This window comes from Mycteria americana, chromosome 1 (assembly GCF_035582795.1).
Source record: "Mycteria americana isolate JAX WOST 10 ecotype Jacksonville Zoo and Gardens chromosome 1, USCA_MyAme_1.0, whole genome shotgun sequence".
In the NCBI taxonomy this organism is placed as follows: domain Eukaryota; kingdom Metazoa; phylum Chordata; class Aves; order Ciconiiformes; family Ciconiidae; genus Mycteria; species Mycteria americana.
In genome coordinates this window covers 147,780,392-147,807,769 of record NC_134365.1, presented here as the reverse complement: position 1 = coordinate 147,807,769, position 27,378 = coordinate 147,780,392, and the positions used below count along the sequence as shown (strand labels likewise).

The 27,378-nt window shown below is 38.3% G+C and overlaps 1 protein-coding gene and 1 long non-coding RNA gene across 2 annotated transcripts in view; one reads left to right on the top strand and one right to left on the bottom strand.

Moving 5' to 3' along the window:
* OCA2 (OCA2 melanosomal transmembrane protein) overlaps positions 1 to 27,378 on the bottom strand; it is a 181,291-nt gene that overhangs the window by 116,321 nt on the left and 37,592 nt on the right. The window contains exons 7-13 of the mRNA XM_075491924.1: positions 25,824 to 25,906; positions 25,327 to 25,480; positions 9,196 to 9,267; positions 8,243 to 8,308; positions 7,103 to 7,159; positions 5,969 to 6,093; positions 2,203 to 2,341 (exon numbers count right to left, since the gene is read on the bottom strand). Coding sequence (XP_075348039.1) covers positions 2,203 to 2,341; positions 5,969 to 6,093; positions 7,103 to 7,159; positions 8,243 to 8,308; positions 9,196 to 9,267; positions 25,327 to 25,480; positions 25,824 to 25,906 — 696 coding nt within the window. The remainder of the gene's footprint in view (positions 1 to 2,202; positions 2,342 to 5,968; positions 6,094 to 7,102; positions 7,160 to 8,242; positions 8,309 to 9,195; positions 9,268 to 25,326; positions 25,481 to 25,823; positions 25,907 to 27,378) is intronic.
* Positions 15,870 to 27,206, top strand: LOC142404922 (uncharacterized). Its single transcript, XR_012773997.1, has 3 exons — positions 15,870 to 15,906; positions 25,405 to 25,499; positions 27,084 to 27,206. It is a non-coding gene; the product is annotated as an uncharacterized LOC142404922 (long non-coding RNA).

Here is a 27,378-nt window from a genome sequence, read left to right as displayed (position 1 = left end):
TCCCTCCCTGCCCTCACTCTTGGCTTTATCCAGTTACTCCTGCCAGCGCTCTCCCAGGCAAATCTCCTTTACAGGGGGTGACCCCTAAGCAGTGAGGAGATAAACCAGTGCATGCCACTCAGCCTCAGAGCCAAGGATCAGTCTTTGACACTCTTTTATTTATAGATAGATAGATAGATAGATAGATAGATAGATAGATAGATAGATAGATATAACAGATGAGAATACAGGAAAGAATAAGCACAAGTCCCATGGTCCTGTGTTGAATCTGATCCATTTTATTATGTCCTTATTTCTGTGATGCAACAACAGATCAGAAAACAATCCAGAGTGAAAACATTTGGAAAGTTTCTGTGCTTGCTTCAAATACAGAATTTGCTATAATGTCACATTTGCTAGGGTATTTATACATCTGAGTCCTCCTAAAATTATCAATATCTCATTCAAGAGAAATGTAAAATTGTTTCCTTTCAATGTGATTGCTTAATTGCTTCCCATGTTTATAGCCACTTCTAAAGGTTCTACAGAGATGATGAGTTTCTGAGTATTTAGGAAAATTATCTGCATGGCAGGTGCTAATTATTCTCTTTTAGAAAAGAAGTTTTAAATAGTTGCACAGATTTCATATTTAAAATGTAAAATTTAGCTATCAGCTCCTCAGCCAGGAATATTACAGAGTCTCCAAAGTAATCATCCAAACAAACTAATTGCAGCACATTTCAAATATTTTGAAGGTAAACACTCAATTTATTAAATACTATGAACTTTCAAAGACATTTTCCAACCTGGACAGTACTTCATTAATTTGAGTGTATTCAGTTAATTAGAAGAGATCCTTTTTTGGTACAGCAATAGAAACATAATTGACTCCAAATAAAAAACCTAGAATTTCATAATACAATTCCCTCATCCCACTTGCGCAGGTATTTTCATACTAGCCCATACACTACACTGAATTCCTTCAAATTTATTTATTTGGGGGTTTATGACACCTGACCAAAACAGAAAACACATGCCTGGTGTCCCTACAGACATGCCAGTTACAGTACTGCCCTTCCATCGTGCTGCCTGCTGGTGGTGGTGCAGGGGCAGAAGGAGAGCTGCCCCATCCCAGGAGGGGCTGCCCCTTGCATCCTGAGCAGACTGCCTCCCTGCTGCCCCCAGCGAACCAGAGACAGGTGACGCACCAAGGGATACCAGGGAGCACACTGTCAGAGGCAGAAGTGGGACTTGATGCCCTCCTGTTCAGGGGTGACAGGGATAGCTGAAAGCATGGAAAACTCATGCAAACGCCGGCTCCTTGCAGAAGCTGAAGGCTGCAAACGTGAACACCCACCAGCAGTGGCTCTGCCTGTCCACAGGGTAGAGAGGGCCATGTGGGTAGGAGGAGATGGTGGGACCAGGACGGTTCCGCTGGCAGGTGTCTGGAGTTCTGCAGTCCCACCCAGCACCAGCCACCATAGCCTTCCCTTTGGCACCAGCCACCCAGCAAAATGAAACAATAGAAGAGCCAAGTGCTGGAAGTTAAAATCTGTCACTGCAGCCTGGGGATACCAAAAAGTTGGCAGGAGGTGGGAGCCAGCTGCAGCCCGTGCTGCATGGTAGAAGCCCCCACTCTCCTCTCACCCCCCACAACCCCTTGGGCTGTGGCTGAAGGACAAAGTCTCTGCCTGCAGTGGAGTCATGTATGACATGGGTCTATGGGGTCAATGCAGCCTCTCATGTTGTGGGTTTTTGCATATGGACAATTATTTCTGGTTTGAAATTTCTGAAAAGGAATCGAATTGTCTCAATATATTTAACTTTTGAGAGAAAGCCTATTCTGAAAAAAAAAAGGTTGGATTTTCATCTTCATTTTCACATTTTTCTTTTTTTCCCAAATTGCTGTCCTCTCTTTACAGCCCTCCATTGTTTTGCTTCCTTCTTCACTTTGCCATTGACAAGGAAATCCTCCCCACCACCACCAGAAAAAAAAGGAAACTGGTATTCTCAGTCCGTATCAAAAATTCTATTCTTCATCACAATTTTGTCCCCAAAAGATCGCTCTGTTCTGTCTGATCGTCCTACTAAGAAAGAAATAGCATGTCAGAAAAAGTGTATTATGTTCTGTTTATATGGCTGTCTGGGGGAAGAGAAGGTTCAACACTGCATAAGTCAACAGCAGTACTTAATTTTAGTAGCCAAACAGCTTGCAGTACATACCTGGTTTCTCAGCTCCTGCTTTGAAACAATAATCACATTTGGAGGATCCCCAACAGCTGTGGCAGCTCCCCCAATATTTGTGAAGATTACTTCTGCAATCAGGACATGCCTAGGATCAAGATTAAGTACTTCGCAGAGCCTGCAGTATAAAGAGAATGAAATTAACCTCTTACGCTATGACTAAATTACCTTAAATCTTAAAATTTATAAAATTAACAAAATACAGTCATTTCACTGAAAAATGGCAGGATTTTAAACATAATATTTGTGTGTGTGTGTATTGTTAAAGTTTTAATTGTGCTATATGTGCTACAGTAATTATAGCAAGATAAATGCAAAAATGATAGCTTTTTTACATTTATAATGCAATAATTAATGGTTACAAAACTGATGCATTTTAAAAAGCAGTTCATGAAAAGTAATCAACCATTACAAGAGTTGGACTACACAGAAAATTGCATTTCAAATTTTCAGCGTCATACAACTTTTTAAACCATGGTCCCCAGGCTACACTGACCTATGGAAAACTATTCTGGGCAACCACAGGCTCTGCACTCAGCATCAGTTATTAACTTTCTTGTAGGGACCAGTGGTAGAGGATTGTGCAGGCAACCTATTAGCCATGAATCATCTATTAGAGACCTCAGCTTTCAGCCTAGGTTTATCTGGTTTATTCTGTTCCTATTTTTCCCCTTCTCTAAAGCTTGATCATGAGTATTTCTATTTGTAATGCAACAAGAGTAGAAAATACACATTCCTCATTATTAAAAAATCTCAGAATGTTTTTAGCAGTTCAAAAATATTTAATGCTTCTTTCGTAAGATGCTTCTTTAATAAGAAAAAGTAAAATGCTTCTTTAATAAGAAGCATCTTAAAGTGCTCTAGCAAGTACAGGGATTGACTCAGGAACCTCCTGATCCATTTCAACTCAGAGCCCACTTACACACAGTAATCTTCACACAGACTATTTCAACTTGCACAAATTACATTTACGCACAGATCTGTACAATCCGCTCATTTCTGGAGTATGTATTTGACTTTAAACTTGGGCTGTGGTATTAAAGGCTGAAAGTTAAGGTCACACCTAAGCACTTTGGAATACGGAACGACTGCTTTCCTGCTCACAGCTTCTCAGAACGTTGCCCCAGTGTGTAAAGAGGGAGGCCACACTTAAATTATTGCCCCCTCTACCTAATACGGGATGGGGGGAAGAGTGGGCAGCAAGAATGCCTTCTCAGGATTGCTTTTGCTGTAGTGCTATCACATGTTTCCGTGAAGGAAGAGTTGAGCTTTAATGTTCAGTCTAAGTCTGTATTATTAAAACCTATATTTCAAAGAGAAAAGAGTGTATTACACAAAAACCTAAATTGATACACTGACGCTGTCACCAAGTGTGTCAATTTAAAACTCAGAAAAAACCCTGTCAGATGACACACATGTCAGCGCATAAAAACTCCAGAACAAAATAACTGTGCAAAAATAAACTATTTCCCCAACAGCACAAAATTATGCAGTTAAAGGCTACTTTTGTAGTACAGCTGGCCCAATTGTATCAACTGTGGTACAAGACCACAATTGTACTTGCAATTTTAATTTCATCACTCCTTGATTTCCGAATGTTTCAAAATATACCCTTAACTTTTCTTCAGCAATTCTTTCTTTTTGATGGGCCCAGTGACAGCTTGAAGAAAGAACCTCTGATGTATGCCAAGAAAGGCCAAGCACAAAGGCTAAAACCACCAGAATGAGTTAGCTGTATGGTAGGATCAAACTTCTTCAGTTTACTTACCCTGGTTATATAATTCCCCATGTGAACAACCATTAGCCTTTTCTAGTTCCCAATAACAAAGTATTTTGAAAATAAACTACAGCTAAAAAGGGGTAGTTATTAATTTTTTTATCAGCTTACTACAAAATGCAAAGTGAAACAAGTATCATGTTTTATGCCTTATTAATGGAAATATAAATCCTTATATTCATAGAGTCAGTAGGATTTTCTGCAAGCTTTATCTCCATGGCAATGACAGCGCAGTGCAACATAGTGAAGTGCAGCACAACATAGTGAATCTATAGACAAGGGCTGAAGACAATGGCAGTAAGATAAAAACAAAAAATGACCCCCAGCATGAAGCTTTTAGAAACAGGCAATTATTTGGTTTTACTAGGCAAGATAAAATTTTCTTTTAGCTTTGATAGTGATTAAAATACAAATGTTTCCCGCATACTGATTCTTCCCTTCTTCAGTGATACAAACTCATTTAGTATAAAACTAAAGTACTTATATACATTTAGTATAAAACTCCAGTACTTAAAGGGTGGCTACAAAGACAGAGGCTATCTCTTCACGAGGAGCCACATGGACAAGACAAGGGGCAATAAGTACAAGTTGCACTGGGAGAGATTTCATCTCAACATAAGAAACGATTTTTTTATGGTGAGAACAATTAACCACTGGAACAACCTCCCTAGGGACGTGGTGGAGTGTCCATCGCTGGAGGTTTTCAAGATGTGACTGAACAGGGTGCTAGATAATCTCATCTAGGCTCCCTTTCCTGTGAAAGTTTGGACCAGATGGTCTTTCGAGGTCCCTTCCAACCTGGGCTATTCTATCATTCTTTGAAAATTGAATAAATGCTACAGTAGCTCTGCCTGTGAACAGTAGATCATGATGCATTGACATCTGGATTTCAATCCATTCCCAGTTACAGTTAATTCAAAATATTCTGCAACACAGCTAAAGTAAACTTGGTGTTTAATAGTTCCAGTGTTGCTTACTGCTAGAGGTGAAATTATTTATTGGAGTAACGCAAAGCGATCTTTTTAAAATATAATCGGACAGAAGACAAATGGAGCTTTCATTCACCAGCTGTTTCCCAGTCTAGAATAAATTCCACTTGCAAAATTGGTTTTTACTGCTTTACACTACATTTTAAAGTGGGAGCATATCTTAATAGAATTTTGTGTGCTTTAATGTGATAATGACTGCAAGCATTACATCACTCAGGATCATTTTAAAAACACACTAGATCTTTCCAAAACTGAACTGGATTAACCAGATTTGCCTAGCCAGACACAAGTTAAATTCAGGTTAAACAGTAATTTATAATCACACATTGATTAAATGTAGTTGCAAATCACGTTATTAATTTACAGAAATCTGAAGTAATTAAATTCACTCTTCCCTATTAAAAGTTCCAAATATCTAATCTCAAATTGTGGAATTAACCAGTGGCTGTACCAATGTCATGATCACCAGCAGGAAGAAAACTGAGAGTCTCATATTCCGAAACAAAGCTTTTAGTTGAAATCTGGAGATTTTTTAAATTTATTTCTCACTAGTATTAGAAGGGATAACAACTTCACTAAAACATAAATTACTATCTAAAATTGTATACAGATATTAGCCAGTAAAGGACAAGGCAGCTTTAATTAAAAAATTCTCCCTGCTTACAGGAAAAAAAAAATCATCTACTAGGGAGCATTTGGTGCAATATACTATTGCAGATCAGATATGGAGACAAACCAGAATAGTTAGCTGCCAAAGCAGTATAACAGGCTTCAGATATGTGCTCACTATTAACACAAAGGGAAAAGGCAACCAACCCCTTTGAAAATGTTAGCTCTTTACCTTACCACAATAGGAATATTTGACATTTTGATTTCCATTTAGATGATCAAAAAAAGTCCAAACAAGCATTTTGCACACATGTCTACTACTGATTGCTGGCTATAAAAGACCAAGTACAAAACCATAACAATAAAGTACCTTATGGTTACTGGAGTAAAGAGCAGCATAGTGGTAACGTTGTCCAAAAATGCAGAAAGAATTGCCGCAATGAGGCACAGAAATGTAATCATGGCCCACACCTTGCCTCTAGAGAGTCGATAAGCCTAACAAAACCAAAGAAATAGAAACAAAATTAAGGGACTAGATCACTCCAGCTTAGTTTTCAAAAAATGGTAGATAAAACAACTTCACCAAAGATGAGGCAACAGTGATATCAGAGCATTTACTACTCCATGCACCTCCAACAGCACCCTCTCCAATATTAATTAATTTAGCAAGAAAACATTTCGTGGAAGTGGGCAAACATTTCCATTATGCAGAGGAAGAAACAAGTCTGAAGACACACCATGCTCCACTGCCAGGCAGGAATGGAGTCTGTGGCAGAAGCAGGGCTGAGCCCCCCTTCTTGTGCCTGCATGCCCGGGTAGACTACCGTGGTTCAGACCTCCCACTCCCTCCACACGCTGGGACACCTTCCCCATCCTCAGAGCACACTGCTGGGGCTACACAGTCTGGGCATCTATGTAGGCAGGGGTTGTGTCCATCCATGTTTTGTTTAGGGGTTCTGTGCTAAAAGCAGTCCTCCTTGTCACTTTTGTTTTCTTTCTTTCCACCCTTGCAGCAGGTGAAGGAGTCCCTCACCATGGGTAATACTTGCTTTACAATCAATCCATCAGAATTACCCTTTTCTTGTAATCTTTGGTTCTGCTACTGTGCAAAGGTCTGTGGCCATTTTTCATGTGTGATCATAAAGCTAATGATAGTTCCCACATTTCCTCTCTCCCGCTGCCAGGCATAAATACAGATTTCAGTTACAGCGGAACTGCAGTCCTGGGGAAGTCAGTGGAATAAGTCAGCTTTATATTGTCCATATGCTTGTGTACCCTACCGGAGGCCTTTACCTTTCTCCTGCAGAAACAGAATTGCCTTAAGAGCTTCCTTTCATTCCTAAGAGATTCTTCAAAATTACAAGTTGACCACTGCCATTTCTAATGTGATAAGTATACACTGCCCTAAGAAAGGTTCTTCAAAGATAGTGCTTGGTGTAACAGATCTGATTAAATATTAACTTGATGAATCCAGTAATAATTAAGAGTACCAAAACAAGCCTACCTTTACGGCACAGTAGTCAAAGAATCCAGTCTCTGAAAATATGGCCACCAAAATCATCTACCAAAAGATGAAGAACAAAAGAATACCTTGCAACTGAATTATTACACAAAAAAACAAAGTGATGTAGTTTGTGATTCTGACAAAAGCCCTTCTTATCTGACACAGGTCTGAGAATCTGATCACCTTCATATTAGGATATCCACTACAGCTACCAGATATCTCTTGTTAATACATCATATGGTGAAATGTAGTTCTCAACATAAACGGTCTGTAAATGTCTTACTAGTCTGGTTGAATTTTATTTGCAGTGACTAAGTCGGCATCATACATTAAGTACTCAATGTATCTCCCTTATATCATTAATCAAGAAAAGCCAATAAGCATGTTTGCTTTCTGCAGTAATGCTCTACAGAGCGCAGAAGGTAGCAGCTCCAAGAATTGCTTGCATTTTCCCACATTTCTGGGAGGTTTCCTGTCCTTCCATCTTTGCTCCCAACAGATTTTTTTTTCTTTCTTTTTCTATGGGGAAGGCAGGGAGCAGGGAGCAGCATCAGGAAATAACAAAAGCTCAGAATGGCAACAGATAATTGTAATTTTGTCTCTGTATATTGTGCATTTTGTGTTAGAGTTTAATAGCACTTGGACAACTCTTTCTACCATAAATATCTCTGGGCAAAGTGATTAAAATAGTATATGATTATAATCTAATCAGATATTTATCCTCCATTTCTGGTTTGCTTTTTTTTGGCTCCAAACATAGCACTGACTAAGACAAAGAAAACCACTTTTCCAGCAGAGTGTGTTTGAGGAAGGTTTTGAGTAAACAAAATTAACAAGATAAATGAGAGTGATAATACTTGGTACTTAAACAGGTCTTTCCACTTATAGACCTCAAGGATGTTTTTAGTATGTTATCAACATAATTTTACAGATTAAAAAAAAATAGAAAAGGATCAATGTTTTCAAAAGGCTCCTTCAGTGGTCTGACCATCCTCCTCTTTGATAAATCCCTTAAGGCATAAATTTTCGTCATAACATGTCTCAGGACAGTACAATTAACAACATGTTTAAAAAGGAAACATCTCTATATTGAATGTGATTGTTTCAGAACATTTAGAGCAAAAGATACGTTTTAGTTACCATTCCAAACAGCAGCGCCAGTGTCTCATAATCAATCCACTCCACCACTTTGACCATACTTGGCCTCTGCAATCAAAAAATACAATTACCAGTGAATGCCACGAAACACCTAACTTGTGATTAGCTATGAAATATAAACTCCACTTAATTGATGAACCATTTAAATAAGCTATGATGGAAATTAATAAGTGTTCCTACAACGTACACAAAAAGGACTCTCTATTATTACCATTATTACTATTATTATTACTACTACTACTATGATTATTATTACTAATTTAAAGTACTGCTGGCATCCTAAGTGGGTCATTATCAGAAGCCTACATTAGGCTATTGGTTTATCTAGTTGTTCCTTATGTAGCATTACAGAAATAAAAGGTAACCAAATTATATGGTACACCCCAGTTTCCTTTTTGATAAGAGAACAAACGCATACAGCTTCACCTGTGAACAAACTGGAGAGAATTTAAGGGAATATAGCAATGATGTGGTGACTAGTTATGAGAAAAACAGAGAAAATCAATCAGAGGTTTCACTAAATATCAACTAAGAGTCAGCAGGGGGGAAACAAAAGGATTGGAAGGTGTAAGCATGAGGTGTAATTATTTAGGGTAGTATAAGGCAATGTATTTCCATTTAGGTTTGCTTGGTAACCTAACATTACTGAAAATAACAGTGTTAAAGTAACTCTGAATTAAGCTGAAAATGGTTGTACTCAGCTTCCTGCAAATCAGAACAAAATAGCATCAACTGACTTTTTTCTACTCTTCTTGTCTATACCCTAGGCTGACTTGTTTCCCCGAAGATGCTTCCCCATCCCAATATGTGCCCTACCATCTCTCTCTCTTAACAAACACTGCTCTACCATGTGCCCAATCACAACAGGGCAAACATGGAAATTTATGATATCGTACCCAGAAACAAAGTGAGCACTTACAGTTTGGTTAACTTACCTCCCCAACAGTAGCTAAGGCAGCTAAAGCTGCCAAAGAGCCCAGCATCGCTGCAAGGGTCCTGTGAACAATCTGCAACGAAGGGTAAGAATTGACCAGAGAGTCCTCTAAACATCTCCTTACTATTAAAAAGGAGGAGGGCAAAGGATAAAAATTCCTGTAGTTGATTCTTTTCTCGGTTTGTCTGGGTTTTTTTTTCCTTATTCCACCCCACCCCCCTTCAAAAAGACCTGACTAGAGAATGGCTGATTACTCTGCCTCACTATAGGATGTTATTAAAAAAAAAAAAGCCACACCTGTGCAAAACCATGCTAGGAAGTCTCAGCTCTGATCTCAAGGCAGGGAAGGGACTTCAGCACCCGTTTCTTATATTTGCCAACGGGTGACCCAAGAAGGAAAGGAACTCATCTTCCCTAACTTAAGGATCAAAAAGCCTAGTCCTGTTGGCTTCCCTTCACAGCCCATGGGAAGAAGACACATTCCCAGCAGGTGGTCCACCTCATTCTTTATAGGTGCTTGTTCATGTCCAATGTCTACAAAGCAATTCCCAAGCAAATAGCTCAGACCTGGGGCAGATGCATCCTACATATACACAGACATGCTAGACTTAGAGTTTCCATGTCCAGTTTGTGGTCTGGGGCACAGATAGATCTGTCAAGCCTGTGCACCTGCTTTCTGTCTCACACACACAGAGTTTTCTTCCTTCATAAAGTGTTTTTTTACATCAGCATTTTCTCTACAAAGCATTTCAGCTTCAAGAAAGCCATGTACTTCAGCTAAAATCTGCTGGACACCTTTGCCGCAGTCTCCTCAGTTCCTCAAAAGCTGCTTTCACCAGTGTATAGACTAACCCAGCCTTGAACGGTGCTTCTCCTCCATCTCTGATGTTTCTCTAGCATACAGGCAATGCACCTGAAAACAGCATCCAAAGCTCTGACCACAACACAGACATTCATTTAATACTGCCACAGTTACTAGAGTATATGGACATTTGTCCACATCTATGTATCTAATGAATAAATTGCACTTAAAATTCTCAAGGAGAAAGTATAAAAGCAAGCATGCCCTGAAAACATTCTTTTTCCTCCAAGTGCTCATTTGTAGTTATTTAATCCACCATGTCTGGAAGATCACAGATTGTGTAAAATAACTCAGTTAAAGAAAGAATGTAATTAATGAAAATCACACTACAAAAGACCAAATCTAATCAACAGCATTTACTATTAATGTGTATAAATATTATTCAGACACAAGTCAGAATTATTTCTGAGAAAGAAATAAGGCAGTCTAGAAATATTTCATTTGCTGCTAATTTCATAAGATATTTTGCTGATAAGAAACAATAGGATGTGGACATCTCAAGGCCCTCCTGCCTGCTTGTAAAGGAAAAGAAAAAAGGAAAGATTTGGCTTTGATTTTTCTCCTTGAACATAAATTTTTAACAGTAATGGTAAACAACTAAGCAATTTACCAGACTACTAGAAAAATAAATATATAAATGACTAATTTAGGAGTCAAAAGAAAAATCTTTCTCATTCTCCTATGTTTTTCTTCAAAATGCACTGGAGAATAACCTATTCATAGTAATAAAGCAGGAGATCAGACCAAGGTTCTATGTCCTAATGACCTAAAAGTACATAGCGCAGATTACAGCTCCCACCAGCTCCCACAGAAATGTGTGAGTTAAGTCACTGTTTCATCTTTGATTTCCAGTTTCAGAGCATCAGTATGAATGCACACGTATGGCCCTTCTGATTCTGCAAAGGTGGGGAGCATTCGATGATGTTCGATAGTTCTTGTGGCTGACAACGGGGTGCAGCAATTAGGCCTTACAGTTGTCTTCAATAAAAGACACAAAGCAGAGATGTCAGTTAGGGAAGGAGATCGGCTTCATACTAAGGCAAAGTAAGTCCAAGGGTAAGCTACTGGGGAATCCTCAGCCATCCCCAGACTGGAGGCTTTCTCCTCCTCTAATCACCAGCCATGTTAGATAGCTCTGTTTTAGTTCTTAGAAAGATATCATGGGTTCTCTGAGATTTGATTTGCTTTAGATTTTTTGCATATTTCCACATAAGCATTTTCGCTGTCACCATTGTATGCTTAATTGCATATGCTGGGTTGACTGCATTTTCATTTTCCAAGAGTTTGCTGTCACCTATGGGTGAAATTTGCTTTAATTTCTGCAGAAAGGTGAGAAAAATTGCTGTACAAATGGAGTCATCTGTCAGTTCCTTCATCCTGGTGATTTTTCAAGAAGGATATACAAAAGTATATCCTGAAGAATGAACAAAGACTATTCAGGTGCAAAGCTCTATTACAAAAAACTTGTCAAATGTACAACTCTTCGTTCCAGCAAACTACCAAGTGGAAGTTATACAGTAACACAAAGCCTAGAAAGCACACTTACGTAAACTCCGAGACATGTAAATATTCAAAAGTTGAGATTTGGGGAGGTTTAGGAAAGAATGGATTACTCTTTAATTTTCTTTTCACACAAAGCAAACCCCAAACAAATAATATATTTGTAAAGGCATTTTTAAAAGCTTACAAATGGAGAAATTAAGAGATACAGGTTGTAAGCTGTGACACTCTTTGAACCACAGATCCATCTAATGCACATTTGGAGGGCATTATATTAGGTAAAATTCTATTATTATTCTTTTGGAAAATAGTACGGACCTGATCTAAACCCTTTCGAAGCCTGGAAGGAGGATGAAAATCATTTCAGGATGAATCTCAGAGTGTATCCATAATCAAAAGCTCAGGTACAGAATTGAAAGAGCTCAGAAATAAATTAACACAGAGATTGAACCCCAGGAAAGCTGAGAGAATTGGTGGACTTTTGACTCTAAAGACATTTTGAAAGATGAAGTGAGAAATCATCTGTACTCATCTGATCCTTCTCGTGCTTGAGAAAGTGCCTACCTTTGTGCATTCTCTAGTAAGCAAGACAAGTACAACAAAAGAACCCTGATTCATAACAAGTTTCTCTTTCAAATAGGAATTGCCTATAAGGTCATAAATTTGGGTTGGCTGTATCAGCCTGACTGGGTAGACTTTTCATTTTACAAGCTAGGAACGGAAGCAGAAGGAAATGATGGGCCAAAAGTTACTTCAGTAGCAAGGGTGACCAAACTCAGGTAGTAAGTCCAGGGCTATAGCCCTAAGTGCTGGTCAATCCAGCCAGCGTGAGTAGACTTCTGGTGTCAGAGATAAACAGTTATGGCTTCCTGAAGCAACTCAGATATTTATTTCTGTTTCCACTCTCTTGCACATAAATACCTCCTCATGTACTCCCATCCTCTCTGGCCCTTCTCATTCTGTCAAAGTCACATGCCAGAGGGACCTCTTATTTTCTTCTCACTCATTTCTTCCATCCCACAATTGGATCCCCACATTTCAATGATTCAGTTTTAACTGAATCTGAATCTCTGTAAAATGCACTTATTATAAAAGTTCCTTGCCTCATTTCCTGGAAAGGTTTCTTAAAAAAACAAGCAATGGCCATTGAGACAGAAAAGGCAGAACAGACAAGGAAGGTACCAAGGTTTTAGCCTATCAGTTTGCGTGCTAGAGCTCCCCACCTCCCAGCCCAACTACAAACCTTATAATCTCTTCACAGAAGGGGCATCTTCACCATCAACATCATCTTTATTTTTGTCTGAAGAATGCCTAGCATTCAGTGCTGACTTAATGAAACAGCAAATGATGGTGCTTGCCTTTTACAAAGGGACAGTTATCTCAACACAAACTGAAAACCATGCAGCCCAGATTTCACTCTTTACAATGCACGACTCGGTCGTAGAGCTCACTAATACAGGATATCACTAGGCTGAGAGCTGAAAAGATTTCAAAAAAGGGAATGGATATTTACCGAACTTTATATAAGTAATGAAAACACCCAAAGCTGCAACAATGGAGGCTATTAAAAATAACATCAACAATGTAGATGTGGTGATAGCAACATCATAGGGTCATGCTATAGGGTCAATTCAGAATGGGCAAAGATTAGGAAAAACTTCTATTGTTTCATAATTATCTGTAGAAAGTTTGTCTCATGATTGCCTGCTCTGTGATAAACACAATGTGCTGAATGCTGGTTCTGTATGATAGTTTCCATACTCTTAATTCAGGAGTGAATTTTAAGGTAAGAAATGAAAGCAACCCAAATCATTTATGCCACAAGTTTTTGTGCTTGATATTAATTAAAAATAGACATTTCCAGAGCTATAATGCAAACTGGATTTAGACAACCTAGACCTTCTCCAGATTTAAATTTATCTATCTGAAAGTGCTTTGGAATGTTTGCACAGAGTTCATCAAATCTTTTGGTAGACTGCAACAGCATCATTATAAAAATGATTCAAAATTCCAAACACTTTATCTTGTACAGTGCTCCAGGAGGTAAAAGAAAATTATTTAGAAGCCAATCGAATAGTGACATGTATGCTATTTCAGAGCATACATTTCCCAGCTGAAATACAGGGCATGCATATTTCTAAAATGTGCTTCTGAAGATATTTGATAAATGATACATCATACCAAATATTTTATTTCCACAAGTCCTTCTTTATATGTGATAAATGGCAGTTGAAAGATAACTGTCAGTGACACTAATGTAAAGCTTCAAATGCACCCTGAATTTCTTATCCATTTTTTCTTCAGTGAAGCTGGTTGCATTAAACTACTTCTTTTACTGAGAAATTAATTTTCATTTGATAGAGTGGCAGCATTGCTGCATTTCAACAGGAAGCAGTTATTCCAAAGCCTATATCCACATATGGTTTTTATGCATTTTCCACCTGCCTCCAGAGTAGCTGAGACCTTCCCGATAAAATCAACAGCCAAATCCTTCTTAGACTTTATGAAGTCTCTAGTTCAATTCTTTATTCTCAGGGGACAGGGAGGGAAAGAAGGGGAGTAAAATTTGCTCTAGGATAGCTTTTTTCCTGACTTTATGTTTTATATCTATTCCTTTTTAAGTTTTAATGAGGGTTTATTGGGCTAAAAGAAGATATCCTCAGCAGTGGAAGGGGTTTTTTTTCAAAGACAAAGAGTTTGTTTTTCCTAAAGATAATCAATACAGTATTAGCCTGACTGCCTCTGGAAATGTGTTCCTCAGCCAGATCCCTCGATGGAGATTATCTTATCGTTTGCTGTCGCACACTTTATAAATTTTGGTGGTCTGTGTTGCCCTGGACTATTCCAGCTGTTTTAGCAGGATACAGACGAAACTTCAGTCTTTCATGTTACACATATTTGATCCACTTACGGTTTGGAAAATTAATGCTGAAGCCTGAAACTGGCATCAGAAGCTGAAATCAAAACTGAAATTTGCAGAAAAACAATGGTAATTTAGCTAACTAATTTAGGTATTTTTCCTAACTCTGTCAAGCAACATAAATGAAAATTTGGGCTTATGTTAGAAAACAATAAGGGTCAAAAAAAGCTTTACAATACTTTGAACTCTGTCCTGCAGTAGATCCACTTCAAAGTTGAATGGCATCAATTTCTCAATTCATGAGAATTTGCTTTACTTCTGGCAAATTCACAGTTTGGACAGAATATAAACCAACAGACTAGAAATACAGGATATAGTCAGGTACAGATGAGATCACAGCAGCAGAAAAGGTCGGTCAATGGAGCCAGCCGTATTTACTTGATTTTCTTCAAGCTCACCTACGTTAAAGAGACCGCCGAACCAGTACCAGTTAGTGAAGGCATAGCCACATACCTCCTCTTCAGCTGGTGATGACAGCTAATGCTTTACCTCCTCGCCCTCCTCCCCTTGCTTTGCTCCCTACACGAGCTCTGCAGAAGCAGTTCTGCAGCTTCTTCAGCTGCAGGGCACTCTTCCCAGCACATGGGAACCCCTTACAGGGGATGTGTCTCAACAGCTAGTGCAAAATGAATGATAACAGAAAATTAATTGCCTTAGAATTACTTAGTTAAGCAATAGCAAGTAAGTTCTGTAGGGATTTTAATGAAGCAAAAGAGAGTTGCTTGACACAGTTTAGAAAGTATGACTTATACTGATACAGTATTCAGGGATGGACTAAAGCAGCTCTTGAGGCAAGCACGTAGGGTACAGCAGCTGAAAGATGATGCGCATTAAGGATCCCAAAGTGACTACAAGCATCACAAAAATCAGTGACAGCAAGAACAGCTATTTATATCTTCGTCTGCAGATTGGGACACTATCTATATGTATTCTATACATGCAGACATGCGAATCATAAAAGAAGACTTTACGCTAGGTTAAATTTTTAGAAAATTTTCTTATTAATCTCATTTGTGTAAGTCAAAATATGTCAAAACCACATCACTGTACATAAGTATGCCTCGCCTGAAAAAAACCCCAAAACCTCGACCAACAGCTTACTCATTTTTACAAGAATTCAGTGGTGATTCAGTATAATAGTACCATCAGATGCATGAAATATGTGCCTAAGACCAGTTAAGAGCACAGACTGGAGAGGTCTGTGGACTTGGAAACATTAGCTGCATATTTTAGTACTAACATGCATTCTTATTAATTGCACAATAAATGTTTGATCCCTGTAACTCTGTGAAAATAGCATTCCATATACATTCAATAAGCTCTTTTTACAGACAAATTCCCAACTCTAAAAGACTTGCATTTTTTAAACAGAAACATTAGATTCTGTAGCAAACTGTGTAACTCCTGAAGAACATCTACACAACCCCAAGGTAAGAAAGCACCCATCTATGACATTCTGCTATAACATCCATTTTCACTCAGATAGTGTGCCAAATTACTTGTTCTGATTCAATGTCAGTGGAGAAAGTCATGGTATAAACACTCCTGCCTTAGGGCAAGGCATAGAAGGCAGCAATTTGCCACTTCCTAATGTAATGTTTCAAAATATAAAATGGCACTACACAAGATTATTATCTTAAATAGAAGGTGATTAAAAGTAATACTATATGGTATCCAAGACAAGTTAACGCCTGTGTTAGTTCACTTTTATTCCTATGGTATGTTGACTGAACAGGCTAAGAAATACAACGTAGGGATATCTTGGGAGTTCTGTCTAGGAAAGATAGCCCAGAAATTCTATGATCAAGTAATGACATTAAGTTTCACCAGCTGACATCAATTCTTTCCATATGTAAAACACAATGCATAGAAGGAGAGGGAGAGACTTAAGGAGATCAAATTATTTTCTAATTATCTGATTAATTAATTCCCCTCTTCTATCTATAAGCTGACTGTAGATTCTGCAAAGGTATTTGTTACTCCATAGCTCTACCAAAGGCTTTGAATGAACAATGTGCACAGTTTGCAATCTTTTTGCTGTCTATGAGCTTTCTTTCTCAGCGATACCACTGCTTGCTGTTTGTAGAGGAAACTGGATGGGCTAAAGCTTCATGCCGATATGGAACATTGAATTAACTGGTTCAAAGTAGCCCTCGAATGATGCAAGGATAAACATATCCTTACTGCATGAGATGAACAAGACTATTGAAACCCTTATATTTTCATGCCTCAGAAACTCAGGGGAAAACAAAGCTGGAGAAAAGAGTGTAGAGCCAGGGAAACAGCATTTGTACAGATATTGGTCAGAGGATCCAGAAGAGGATTTATTCCTATATGATGAGGGTTGAAATGACTGCTTGACTTCTAAGTTGAGTCTGGTTTTAAAATAACCTCCCACCTCAGAATATTGCTAATGAGAACCAGGGATAAAAAGGTATAGCATCATACCTAGTAAATATTTCTATCAAATTCATACAAAAAAAGAGAAGTCTGCCATATCTATACCATTACAGCCACAGGTGAATGTTTTCCAGCCTCTACCTGTTGGGATGGCTCTGATGTAAGAAAATTATTGTTATACACCTCCAGGAAACACCAGAAGGGGAATATCCAGTAACATCTGATAGTTTGAGAGCCCCTCAGAGTCAAATTTTAAAAGTTAATCTTTTTATTTGCTATGAATTTGGGGGTTTTGTCTTAATGTGAAATTGGACAGAGGCACACACAGATGAATGAGCTGATGTTCTGTAAATCAGGGCCTTGAGTCAGGTCAGATTAATAGAAAGCTGAGCCCTGTAGAAAGACAGGACGGTGATCATTCTTATGTGCCAAGGCACCTCACTCCTGTAATGTTTTAGCTACAAAAAACATTTGTTATATGACTGAAGTAGAGAGATCTGGTCATGAGCCAGTAAAGGACTAACGTTGCTACCTAGAAGATGATAAACCAGACTGCTACTGTGGCCTGACATGACCAAAGCTGTTGTATATTGACAGGCTGGCCTGGCAACAAGCTTTCAGTCTTGCAAAACCCTTCTGCAAGGATCAATCCAGTCCTCCAGCACCTATCTCAGCAGGCTTTGCTGCCTCCATCCACTCCACGTGCCTTGATATCATTCCCAATGCACACCCTCGTTTTTGTATCCTAAAAGTGTTATTCATGGGGACTGCAAGACCATCAATATATTTGCAGTTTCAGAACGTTTTCTGAAACTGAAGAAGATGCCACCATCTGTATTTCCCCAGTTATTTCAGCATCCTCAAGACTAATGAGATTGTGAATTTCTAGTCAAGAAATTACATGGAGCAATCACAAAAGTGAGGGGCAAACCTATTTTACTTTCCCTATGTGAATCTTTGTCAGCTTTCTTTTAATATTAGGGTAATATGACCATACAGAATTACAGCCATGCACTATGAACAACAGTAGGGCAAACTACAGCACTCGCATTATCTTTACAGGGAGCTTTCTGCTGTATCCAGCAGCTCCTCTGGAGAGTCTTTCATCCCTGGCATCTTCTCTCTTTCTCACTCCAGTTTTCTTCTCTGGATTTTTTTTCCTCTTTAGATCATGCCATCGTATCTCCCTCCAAGCCTGCCCCCTACACTCTCTCATGTTTGTTCATTCACTTTTGCCCTTGCTCTTGCTGAAGGAAGACATCATTTGAGGCCCCAAAAGAAGCTGAGCAGTTCTCATCCCTGTTTGTGTGCATTAGAAGTGCATGTGTGTTCTAACACCTTGTTAAAATTTTAAGACTTCATGGCTCTCTACCCCTCTGGTTGCCATAGGCAGGGTAGAAGCTGAACAGCAGCATTCAATTAAGCTAATTTAATGTTCTATTGCTTGTCTCAAACAGAAAGGAAAAAAACCAACCCACAACATACCTAGTATGCAAGGCAGGGCAACACATTTGTGCTTGACAGTCTTTCACAAATTGAACAAAATACAGTTCAAAATTAGTTTTAAAAGGCAATAGAAAATAGAAAATGGACATTTGGAAATTAGTTTTTACACTTAGCGTTGAAAATGTGACTCCTATTATTTCAAAAAAATAGCATTCTGAGAAAAGTGGAGCCTGGGTGACAGCATCTTTTAAAGCAGACAATCCTATTGAGTCCTTAGAATAGCAAGCAGCACCATCCAGTGGCAATTTTTTTTTATTAAGTTCTTAATTAAGGCCAATTTACATACTACAGAAGTACCATAGCACCCAAAAGAAGATATTTTTCCTTAAAGCACATATATTCAGAGCAGAGCCAGACTTCTACCAAGATATATCTAACAATTAGACAGGCAATAGTCAGTGTAAAATCAATATTCGTATTGGATTAATAATACAAAACCGTTGTTATATCAAGCTGGGCCCCAGCTGAGCATTTTGCTTGCTGTTATACTGTATTTTTGTTTGAATTTAAACTTACCCTGTCCTTGTCTTACAGCACTCTGCTTCCTTTACACTTCCTTTGTAGCAGTTATGGCAGGTAAAAATTACTGTAGTTTATCTAACTGGTGCTGGCTCTGTCCTGTTGGAGCCTCCGCATGGGTGGCAGTGGCTCTGCTCTACCCAAGCAATAGAAATCCCGGCACCTCAGGGGTACTGATCCAATGCTCCTCATAAAAAAGCAATTTGTAATGCTCCTGTGCAGCCGCTTTAAAGTAATTTTGAGCCTCTCAAAATGCACAGAGGTCACACCCTCCTCCTAAATCAGAGAAAGGCAGGGTATGACTGTAAGCCTTGATAGTCCATACTGCTTAATTGCTAGCTCCGTCACAGGCTGTTCTCTCTGGAAGAACATCTAGGGTACCGTTTGGTGAATATTTCACTCTAGGGGACAGGACAGATGGATCTGCCCCATGTCTGGATCCTCTTGTTCAATCCAGTCCTCCAGCACCTATCTCAGCAGGCTTTGCTGGCTCCATCTGCTCCACATGCCTTGATACCATTTGCAATGCACACCCTCAGTTTATGTCCTAAAAGCATTATTCATGGGGACTGCAAGACTGCCCTCATTATATTGCACATTTTCAGCTGGGGAAAAAAAAAAAAAAGAAAAAAAAGAGTAGACTTTTGAATGGTAATGGTGCTTTAGGACTATGGGCACTTCAAACCAGACCCACAACCACATGCTGCCCAGGAAGGATGCAGCTAGCCTGCTCCAGAAGGAGCTAGATTTTTCTTCAAGCTAAGTTTTTCTACTGGTTTTTATGGTTTAGGTTTCACTACACTGGATTCAGGTTCCATGCAACCCCCAGAGTCACAACATTTATGATTTCTGCCTTGGACTTGGAAGTTCGCTCTCCAGGCCCTACCTCTTGGCTCTATTTCTACCTCACTGTAAAACCCTGCAGATAATCAAGACAATATCAAGGCAGCCTTCCCTCTCCCCTGGTAAGGACCAGTAGCCTCTCAAGGAAGGAAAAGTGTGCAGGAGAGCATCCTTGCCCTGCTGGAAGCTGGCCAGCACACCCAGAGGCACTGGCTCTCCCACTCTGCCCAACCTTGGGCTTTTTTTCTCCCTCCCACCCCCAGACAGGCGGGCAGATGAGGGCAAACTTTTATACTTGCCCAGTGAGGTATGGCTTGGACTCTTCACCAAAGAGGATAGATGGTTTGTTCTGATAATCTGCCCCTAATTTTCTGCCAACTCCTACAGCAGTGTTTTAATTTCTCTTCACAATTTTTCCATCCTAGCACAAATGAAAGCAATAGCAGCAGGAATACATTCTCTCCCACAAAGGCCAGGGAGAGCAGCAGCTATGATTTTCTTTTTTACTCCATCTTTTCCAATAAAGGCAATAGATTTTCTTCTGTCCCTTTGCTACCAATCTTTTGGTGGGATATATGTGGAGGTGGGAACACTCTAATCCACACTCTTCTCTGTCTATATTTGAAGACAGATCAATATGAGAATGGATGGGAAGTGAGAAACCATGCTGAGTAAGCTGATCACTACTTTCTGTGACCTTCCTCATCGGAAAAATTCTCCTTTAAGATTAGCCTATTGCCATCACTTAGTATTATGTTTTGTATACCAGTTAATGTTTCTTCTGTTTTCCTATTCCCTCTGTGAAGCATAATTTCCCATGTGCAAATAAATAGCCTCATTACTGGAAATAAGCAAAAACTGGACTGTGTGAGCGTAGACAGCAGTAATAACAAACATCTTATTTCATTTGTAAAAATGCTTCCTGCGAGGAAACACTGGTTCAACCAGCCCACAACGCTAGAAAAATGGTCAGGCTGAACCACATAAAAGTTTTGCTGTCTGCAGCTAATTTCTGCTGGTTAGATGCTATTAAAAATCACTCTGCTTTGAGTTAAAGAAATTAAGCTTAGGGTATGTTTATTCATAATTTAAGCTAGTTAATAATAGAAAAGTAATATGGAGAGAAACTGACATACTCCATTTCCATTAAAGTAACAAAAATTGTGATTACAAGCCCATACTTCATGCTAGTAAGAAGCTAGAGCTTTTAAGGCCAGATCTTGCACTTTCAAGTATTTGTGGTTTAAGGAGAAATACAGACATGTAAATGTTATTCAAGATGTCGGATCATTAAAATGCCATTTGAAGGATCCTGACAAGATCTTTCTTAGGGCTACCTACAAGACAGGATATGAAACTAAATGATAACTCCTGTGATAAAAACAAGCCCTGTGGAGGCTCTCTCAGAATTTCTGATACTTGCTGGTATCACTTTTCTGCCATTTGATGTGCTATTGGTATCTCTTTTTTATTATTATTTTAATAAAATTAATGTTATTCTGCCTTTTCTCCTGACTAAATAAAATGTTTTATAAAATAGCTTTAAAAAGGCCATTACCTTCATGTTTGTTTCTGCTGGCTCATTTAAGTATCATAAACAGCTAACACTCCATTTTAACCCACAACACAAAACAAATATACTATTAAAGGAAAATATTGGACAAGTGTACACAATAATTCATTCAAATTAATGAGCTCTGTCCTTTAATAATAAATGTTTAACATTCCTCCTTACATATTTGTAATTAATGCAGCTCCAACATAGCTGCAAATATGTAGTTAGTAAATACTAATAAGAGCTTTATAAACTCAAGAAACTTTTCTAAATACCCATAAAACTTCATAATATTAACAGATATTTTAAGATATAGATCGACAGATAGATTTCAGGGTAACCGGTGTATTATCCCATTCTCTGTGTATACAAATACAGGCAAAAGGGGAGAAATCAAAGATATCTTACTGTATTGCAAAGAGGAAACAATGAGATTTTATCCACACTACTTTTCCTTGACTATGCTGTACCACCAGAAACAACCATATGCCACTGCTTATTGAATCTGAGTGAATGGGGTGTAAATAGTCACTTTAGTTCTACACTTAGAAAAAGGTTTTGCTGGAAAAAGAGTGGAAATCAAATAAGGCAAAAGACAAAATGCACTCTAAGCTGAAAGAACAAAGATGGGAGCAGAAGAGTGTAACACTTAATTTTTTAAGATTTTTTTTGTTTTGATTTTTTTAAAGTTCTTAATCAAAAGAGGCTACACATTTTGAGGATGAAAACTAGAAAGAGCCTATCTTGAAATACATTGTGAACTCACTAAGAACAGCAACATCAGCATAGAACTCTGTAGATCAGCACTTTACACCAGATGTCCCAGTAGACCAACATGAAAACATACTTATAGCCCATCTTACATATGTTCCTCAGTAATCCTGAAGGGTTAGACAGTAGAGCAGAGATCAACAAAGGTAAACCTGGAACACTTTTTTTTGGTTTTTTAACATAACTTGTTTTAATTTCCTGTGCTGTGTAGGTTTCCAAGAACAAAATGAAATACTTCATTGTTTTCAACAAGTCTATAAAATAGTATAGATTAGATTACTTCAAAAATACCACAAGAAGCAGAATTTTTTTCTCCTTTCTCCTCTGAGAGAAGAGGAGGGAATAGAATACTGAAATGCTGAAAAGAGGGAACTGATCGATATTTGAAGAAAAATCAATTTCAAGAGAATGTATGCCTAGTTACTGAAGGAAAGGATGATTACATGGGGAAAAAAAAGAAAAAACCCACAGATTTCAAACAGTTAATGTAACTAAGAGATGTCCATCTAAAGAGAGTTAAAAGCAATATACCAAAATTTCAAGGGGCAGAGTAGGATTGTGAAGTAGGAAAATATTCATATTTGTGGTAAGTATAAAAAAAGAAATCATTAGAAATTACAGAGGAAAAAGAGGCATCTTCTTTTACCAGAAACATATTTGTATGTATATGTGTATGTACATATGTATCTGTAACACACAATCAATTTCAAAACAAACAACGCTTAAAATAAATGTCTGAAGAAACGAAGTTCAACAGCTTAACGTGTTTTCTGAAGAACAGTACACCCTGAGACAGTAAGACTTCTCCACTGACAAAGACTGGTACTTGACAATACATTGACCTCCTAGAAATTTGATGCCAACATAGAAGCAAACAGCTGCCTCAAAGCAGAATTTACCCTGTGTCTTTACAGTGGTGCGAGTTTGGAGAAGATGACAGTTTACAGTAAATTTTTCATTTTCCAACTGGAACCTCTTACTTCATCAGCTTTTCCCATCATCTGTATCTGCAAGAGGCAGAAGCTCTTGCAGCCTGTTTTCCTGCACGCTCCCTGGTGACTAAGGTAGCAAAGGGCAAGGGGAGAAGGGGAAGGAAGGATTAAAAGATGAGGACAGTAAGATTGAGGAAGTTGTGGGCGCAAGATCTACAATTCATGTTTGGGGAAAAGGGCTGCAGGAGGAGCAAGAGGCATGCTTTCGGGTGGCTCTTGTGAGTTGTAACAGATACAACGCTTCCTCTTTCTTCATTGTTATAAGAAAATATGTGAAAATATAGCTCTAAAACTTGTTTGGGTGCCCACGCTGTCTGAAGTTGAACCTGTATTGCCAGTGATAATGAATAAAACACAGGAAACTAATAAAGACTGATAAAAGATAGGGAGCAGCAACGCTGAAAATGAAAATCCATGAGAAATCGCTCCTGCAGCAACACCAATTGATTTCTCTAACAGTGATAACTGCTAATGGAATAGAGAGTGCAATGTGTTGAAAAAACAGGACTTCAGGCTCTAAAGTTATAAATACGGAATATAAGATAAGCCACTATTACATATTCTAACAATATTAACATCCGTCTCTTGCAAGAGATCCATGAGGGAACCAACAACAGTCAAGTTTTGTTTCTATGATAGTTATTTCCAGCTGATATATTTATAATTTAAAATTTACTCTGGTTGTAGCATGTGTCATTGCTACAGATGTTATGGAGAAAACAGCTAACATCATGATGCAATACGTGACTTTGCACATTTTAAAATTCAAACAAGTTTACTTATAAGTATCTATTTCTACCTTTGAATTTGCAGAAATAAAACAACAGAAATTTTTCCTTGATCTTTTCACAGCAACAATAAGCTAATGAGTTGTTTTAAAGTTTTTTCTTCGAAACAACAGGAAAATGCATGCTTTCCTTGGCTTTCCTTTTCAGTTTCAAGCCTTTATTTCCTTTTACACATGAATTGTTCCAAAGCAGCTTTCTAGGATGCAAACATGAAACCACCCTTTACATACATTAAAAACCTGATGTTTTTGCAATTGCTAAAGGGTTGCATAGTTGGGTTTTTTTGAAAATAAAAGCTGCATTTAGAAGTATTAAGATTATTTTGGTGCTGTGCTGCATGCCTACGTATATTTATAGTAAAATCTAGTCCAATCCCCCTCCACACTTAATATTATATCTCTTTGCTCATTTACAAAGTACATAGAGGCATTTTTAGCTTCATAAATAAATACTTCATAAATAAACCATTGCTGAATGACATAATCTAAATGTCTAAAGCATCTGTCATGTTGTGTGCACCCATTATTGATATTTGATTAGAAGGTGTTCAACTATCTTACCATTTCAATGGGTAATAGGATGAAAAGCTTAAAATATGCAAGGGATGTGAAAGAAAAATGAGCATGCTAGATATATTTACTATGGAGCGCCTTGTAGACTTGATTTGATTCACTTCTATTTCATACTAGTGTAAATCAGGTGTGATGCAACATAGAGAATTCATTGACAATGTGGATGCTCACATGAATTAAAAAAAAAAATGTCGTCCCCCCATATCTGTTCTTTATTTCAAGATAATTAGACAGTAAGTGTTTTCAGTTCAAAGAAGTCAGTTGGAGCCCGGTGCTGTTTCTGACATGTTTTCCATCCTTAGTGCTGATGCAATGCATTTTCATTGGGTTTGGTACCTCAAGGCTTTGGAATGATGTTGCAATGTATGTTCAGAGTTCCCTGTCCCTTGACTTCATGTTAACTCAGACTTCATTTCCTCTTTAAATAATACAGTAAAAGAATTTCTAAATGTCACTCATTAAAAAGTGTGCTCAGTTTAACATTTTAAAAGTACACTAAATTCATAGTTTGAGGTGCGTTAGAGAAGGGAATAACCAAAGCTTTTTTTCTTTTACCTTATCTTAAAAAATAATTAACTTAACAGATTTTCTGCACCTTGTATAACCCAGACTTATTTTCACTCTCACAGCCAAACTATAATCCTGTTAAAATATTAAAACACTAATAGGTCCTAATAGAAAAATACATAAGATCACTGTAACGTTAATCTAACTTGTCAAAATCAGTACAATTCAGAACAATTCCCTTGCACATATCTTATTCATGCCATTAGCAACACTGATGGTACAGCAAGGATTCATATACACATTTTAAAAGCATATTAAAGCCCAAGAATGAAACCCTTCCTTGTGCTCCATTTACAATGTAGGGGGGAAATAAAATCAAAGTACAAAACTGGCTTACTTCCAGTATGATCAGCACGTAGACACCTACTAAGATGATGGACGCAATTGTTACTTGTGCCTCTATATTTGCATGAAGGTATTGATGCTTCATGGAGAGAGGAACACTTCCAGGCTCCTGTAGGAAAGCTTGAATGTTTATGAAGATGGGCCCTCTGGTGAAAGAAAGAGAAGGTTTGCTTATTTCTGGAATGAAATACCATTAGTTTTGTTTATGCATTAATTTTATATTGAGTACCTATGGATATATGTATATGTGTTATATCTTTACAATTGCAAGCAACTTTTCAAACATTTTCACTCTATCCCTCTAAACAGCATTGTTTGGAAAGTAACTGAAGTACAAACCAGCCTTGTAAATCCATTTAAAAAGCAACAAGAAGTCATCCTTTCCTACCCCTCAGAAACAGGCAGTGATAGGTTATTTTTAAAACGTTATCTATTCCTTCATAGTCAAGTCTACTATTTCAATGGATCATTTCTCAGTCTCTTACCAACCTGTTTGGTATCTGAAACGTTCTACTTGTGATGATTTGCTGATTTCTTCTTGAACTTAAGGGTAGAGACCAGTTGTATACCACCTGCAAGAGAGTCACATTTGGCAATATTAATAAAAGTCAGTGAAGTGATAAGTCTCTGATCTAGGGTTTTAATCCTCTTTGTTCTCTCTCCTGTCCATTTAGGACATTTTTTTTGTGGACAGGGCATAACACACACCAGCCTAAATTAATTCCACCTGATTAGGTATGTTACAGGCGCTCAGTTTGGAGCAAACTCATCCTCATTCCCTCACTCAATCATTGAAGTGAGACACACCTCCAGGAGGTGCTCCAGAGAGGGGATGCCAAATCACACTTTGCATTGACTATAAGAAGCATCTAGGGCAGCTAGGCTCAGAGACAACAATGTAGTTCACTCCCACTTTCACTGGGAAGAAAACTAACATACATGAGGTACAGACAATGAAAGGCCCAGGAGCAACATCATACCCCCAGCCATTATGAAGAGGACGTGGTAGAATTTCAATAAACAAAATTCCGGTTTGCTGATCTTCTAGCAAAAAGAAACAAAAAATCTTCAGAAAATAAACACTTTCTGAAACTTTGCCCATTACTACACACTGATATTCACACAAGTTTAGCCAAATACAGTCTGTAAATGTAGATAACAGATATTCTCTCTTTTTTAAAGAAGAGGAACTTAAAAAACTTCAAATTTGGTTAATTGTAGCCTAAATCCTAAGCCTGTCCTGACCCTGTATGCTACATGGTGCAGAAAAAAAAAAACCACACAGTTTAATCAACCAGCTTGGAACATCTGACACAGAGAAATGCCTGAGAAGCATGCAGGCAGGGAAGGTTAATTTGGCTACCTATTCCTTTGGTCATGTCAGGACCACCGCTGGTGTGCCAGCAGAGGTGGGCTGCTGCATCCAACTGTGCATCAGCTGTCCCACAGCAGCGTGAAGGCTGCTTGGGGATCACTGCCAACAGCACAGGTTACAGCAGCCTCCTCATCACAGGGGTGAATGGTTTAAGAGAGTAATTGCTGTTATGCTACTGTTCGCCATGCTGAGGTAGTGGGACTAATCTTTTGCTGTAGACTGTGAGATTGGGTGTAAGCAGGAATACCGATGGCGTTGTTGAGCTGTGCTGTCACTGGTAGAGGCAGGCCATCCTGACACATATACAGAATGAGAGGCAGTTGTTTGTATGTCAATGCTATTTATTAAATGATGAAGCTTATTTTATTTTTCAGTGATCTTCAACAACAGGCTGTAAAAGATCCTCCTTCACCGAGTCCTCTGGGAGAGAACAGCAGGAACTTGTTACAAACAGCATCAACAATGAGAAAGCTTTAAGAGAAATAAAGCTAATAAATGTGACACGTTTGAGAAAATAATTTGCAACAAAATGTGAATATGTATTTCAGTGAGTGCAAAAAGGCACTTTGCACTTGTTTCTTCCTTCTAAGACAACTTTTGAAACTTTGCCGATTTTAAACACAAGAACTTCCATGCTAAGTGTCAGTCAAGGGGCCTAAGTTTTACAAA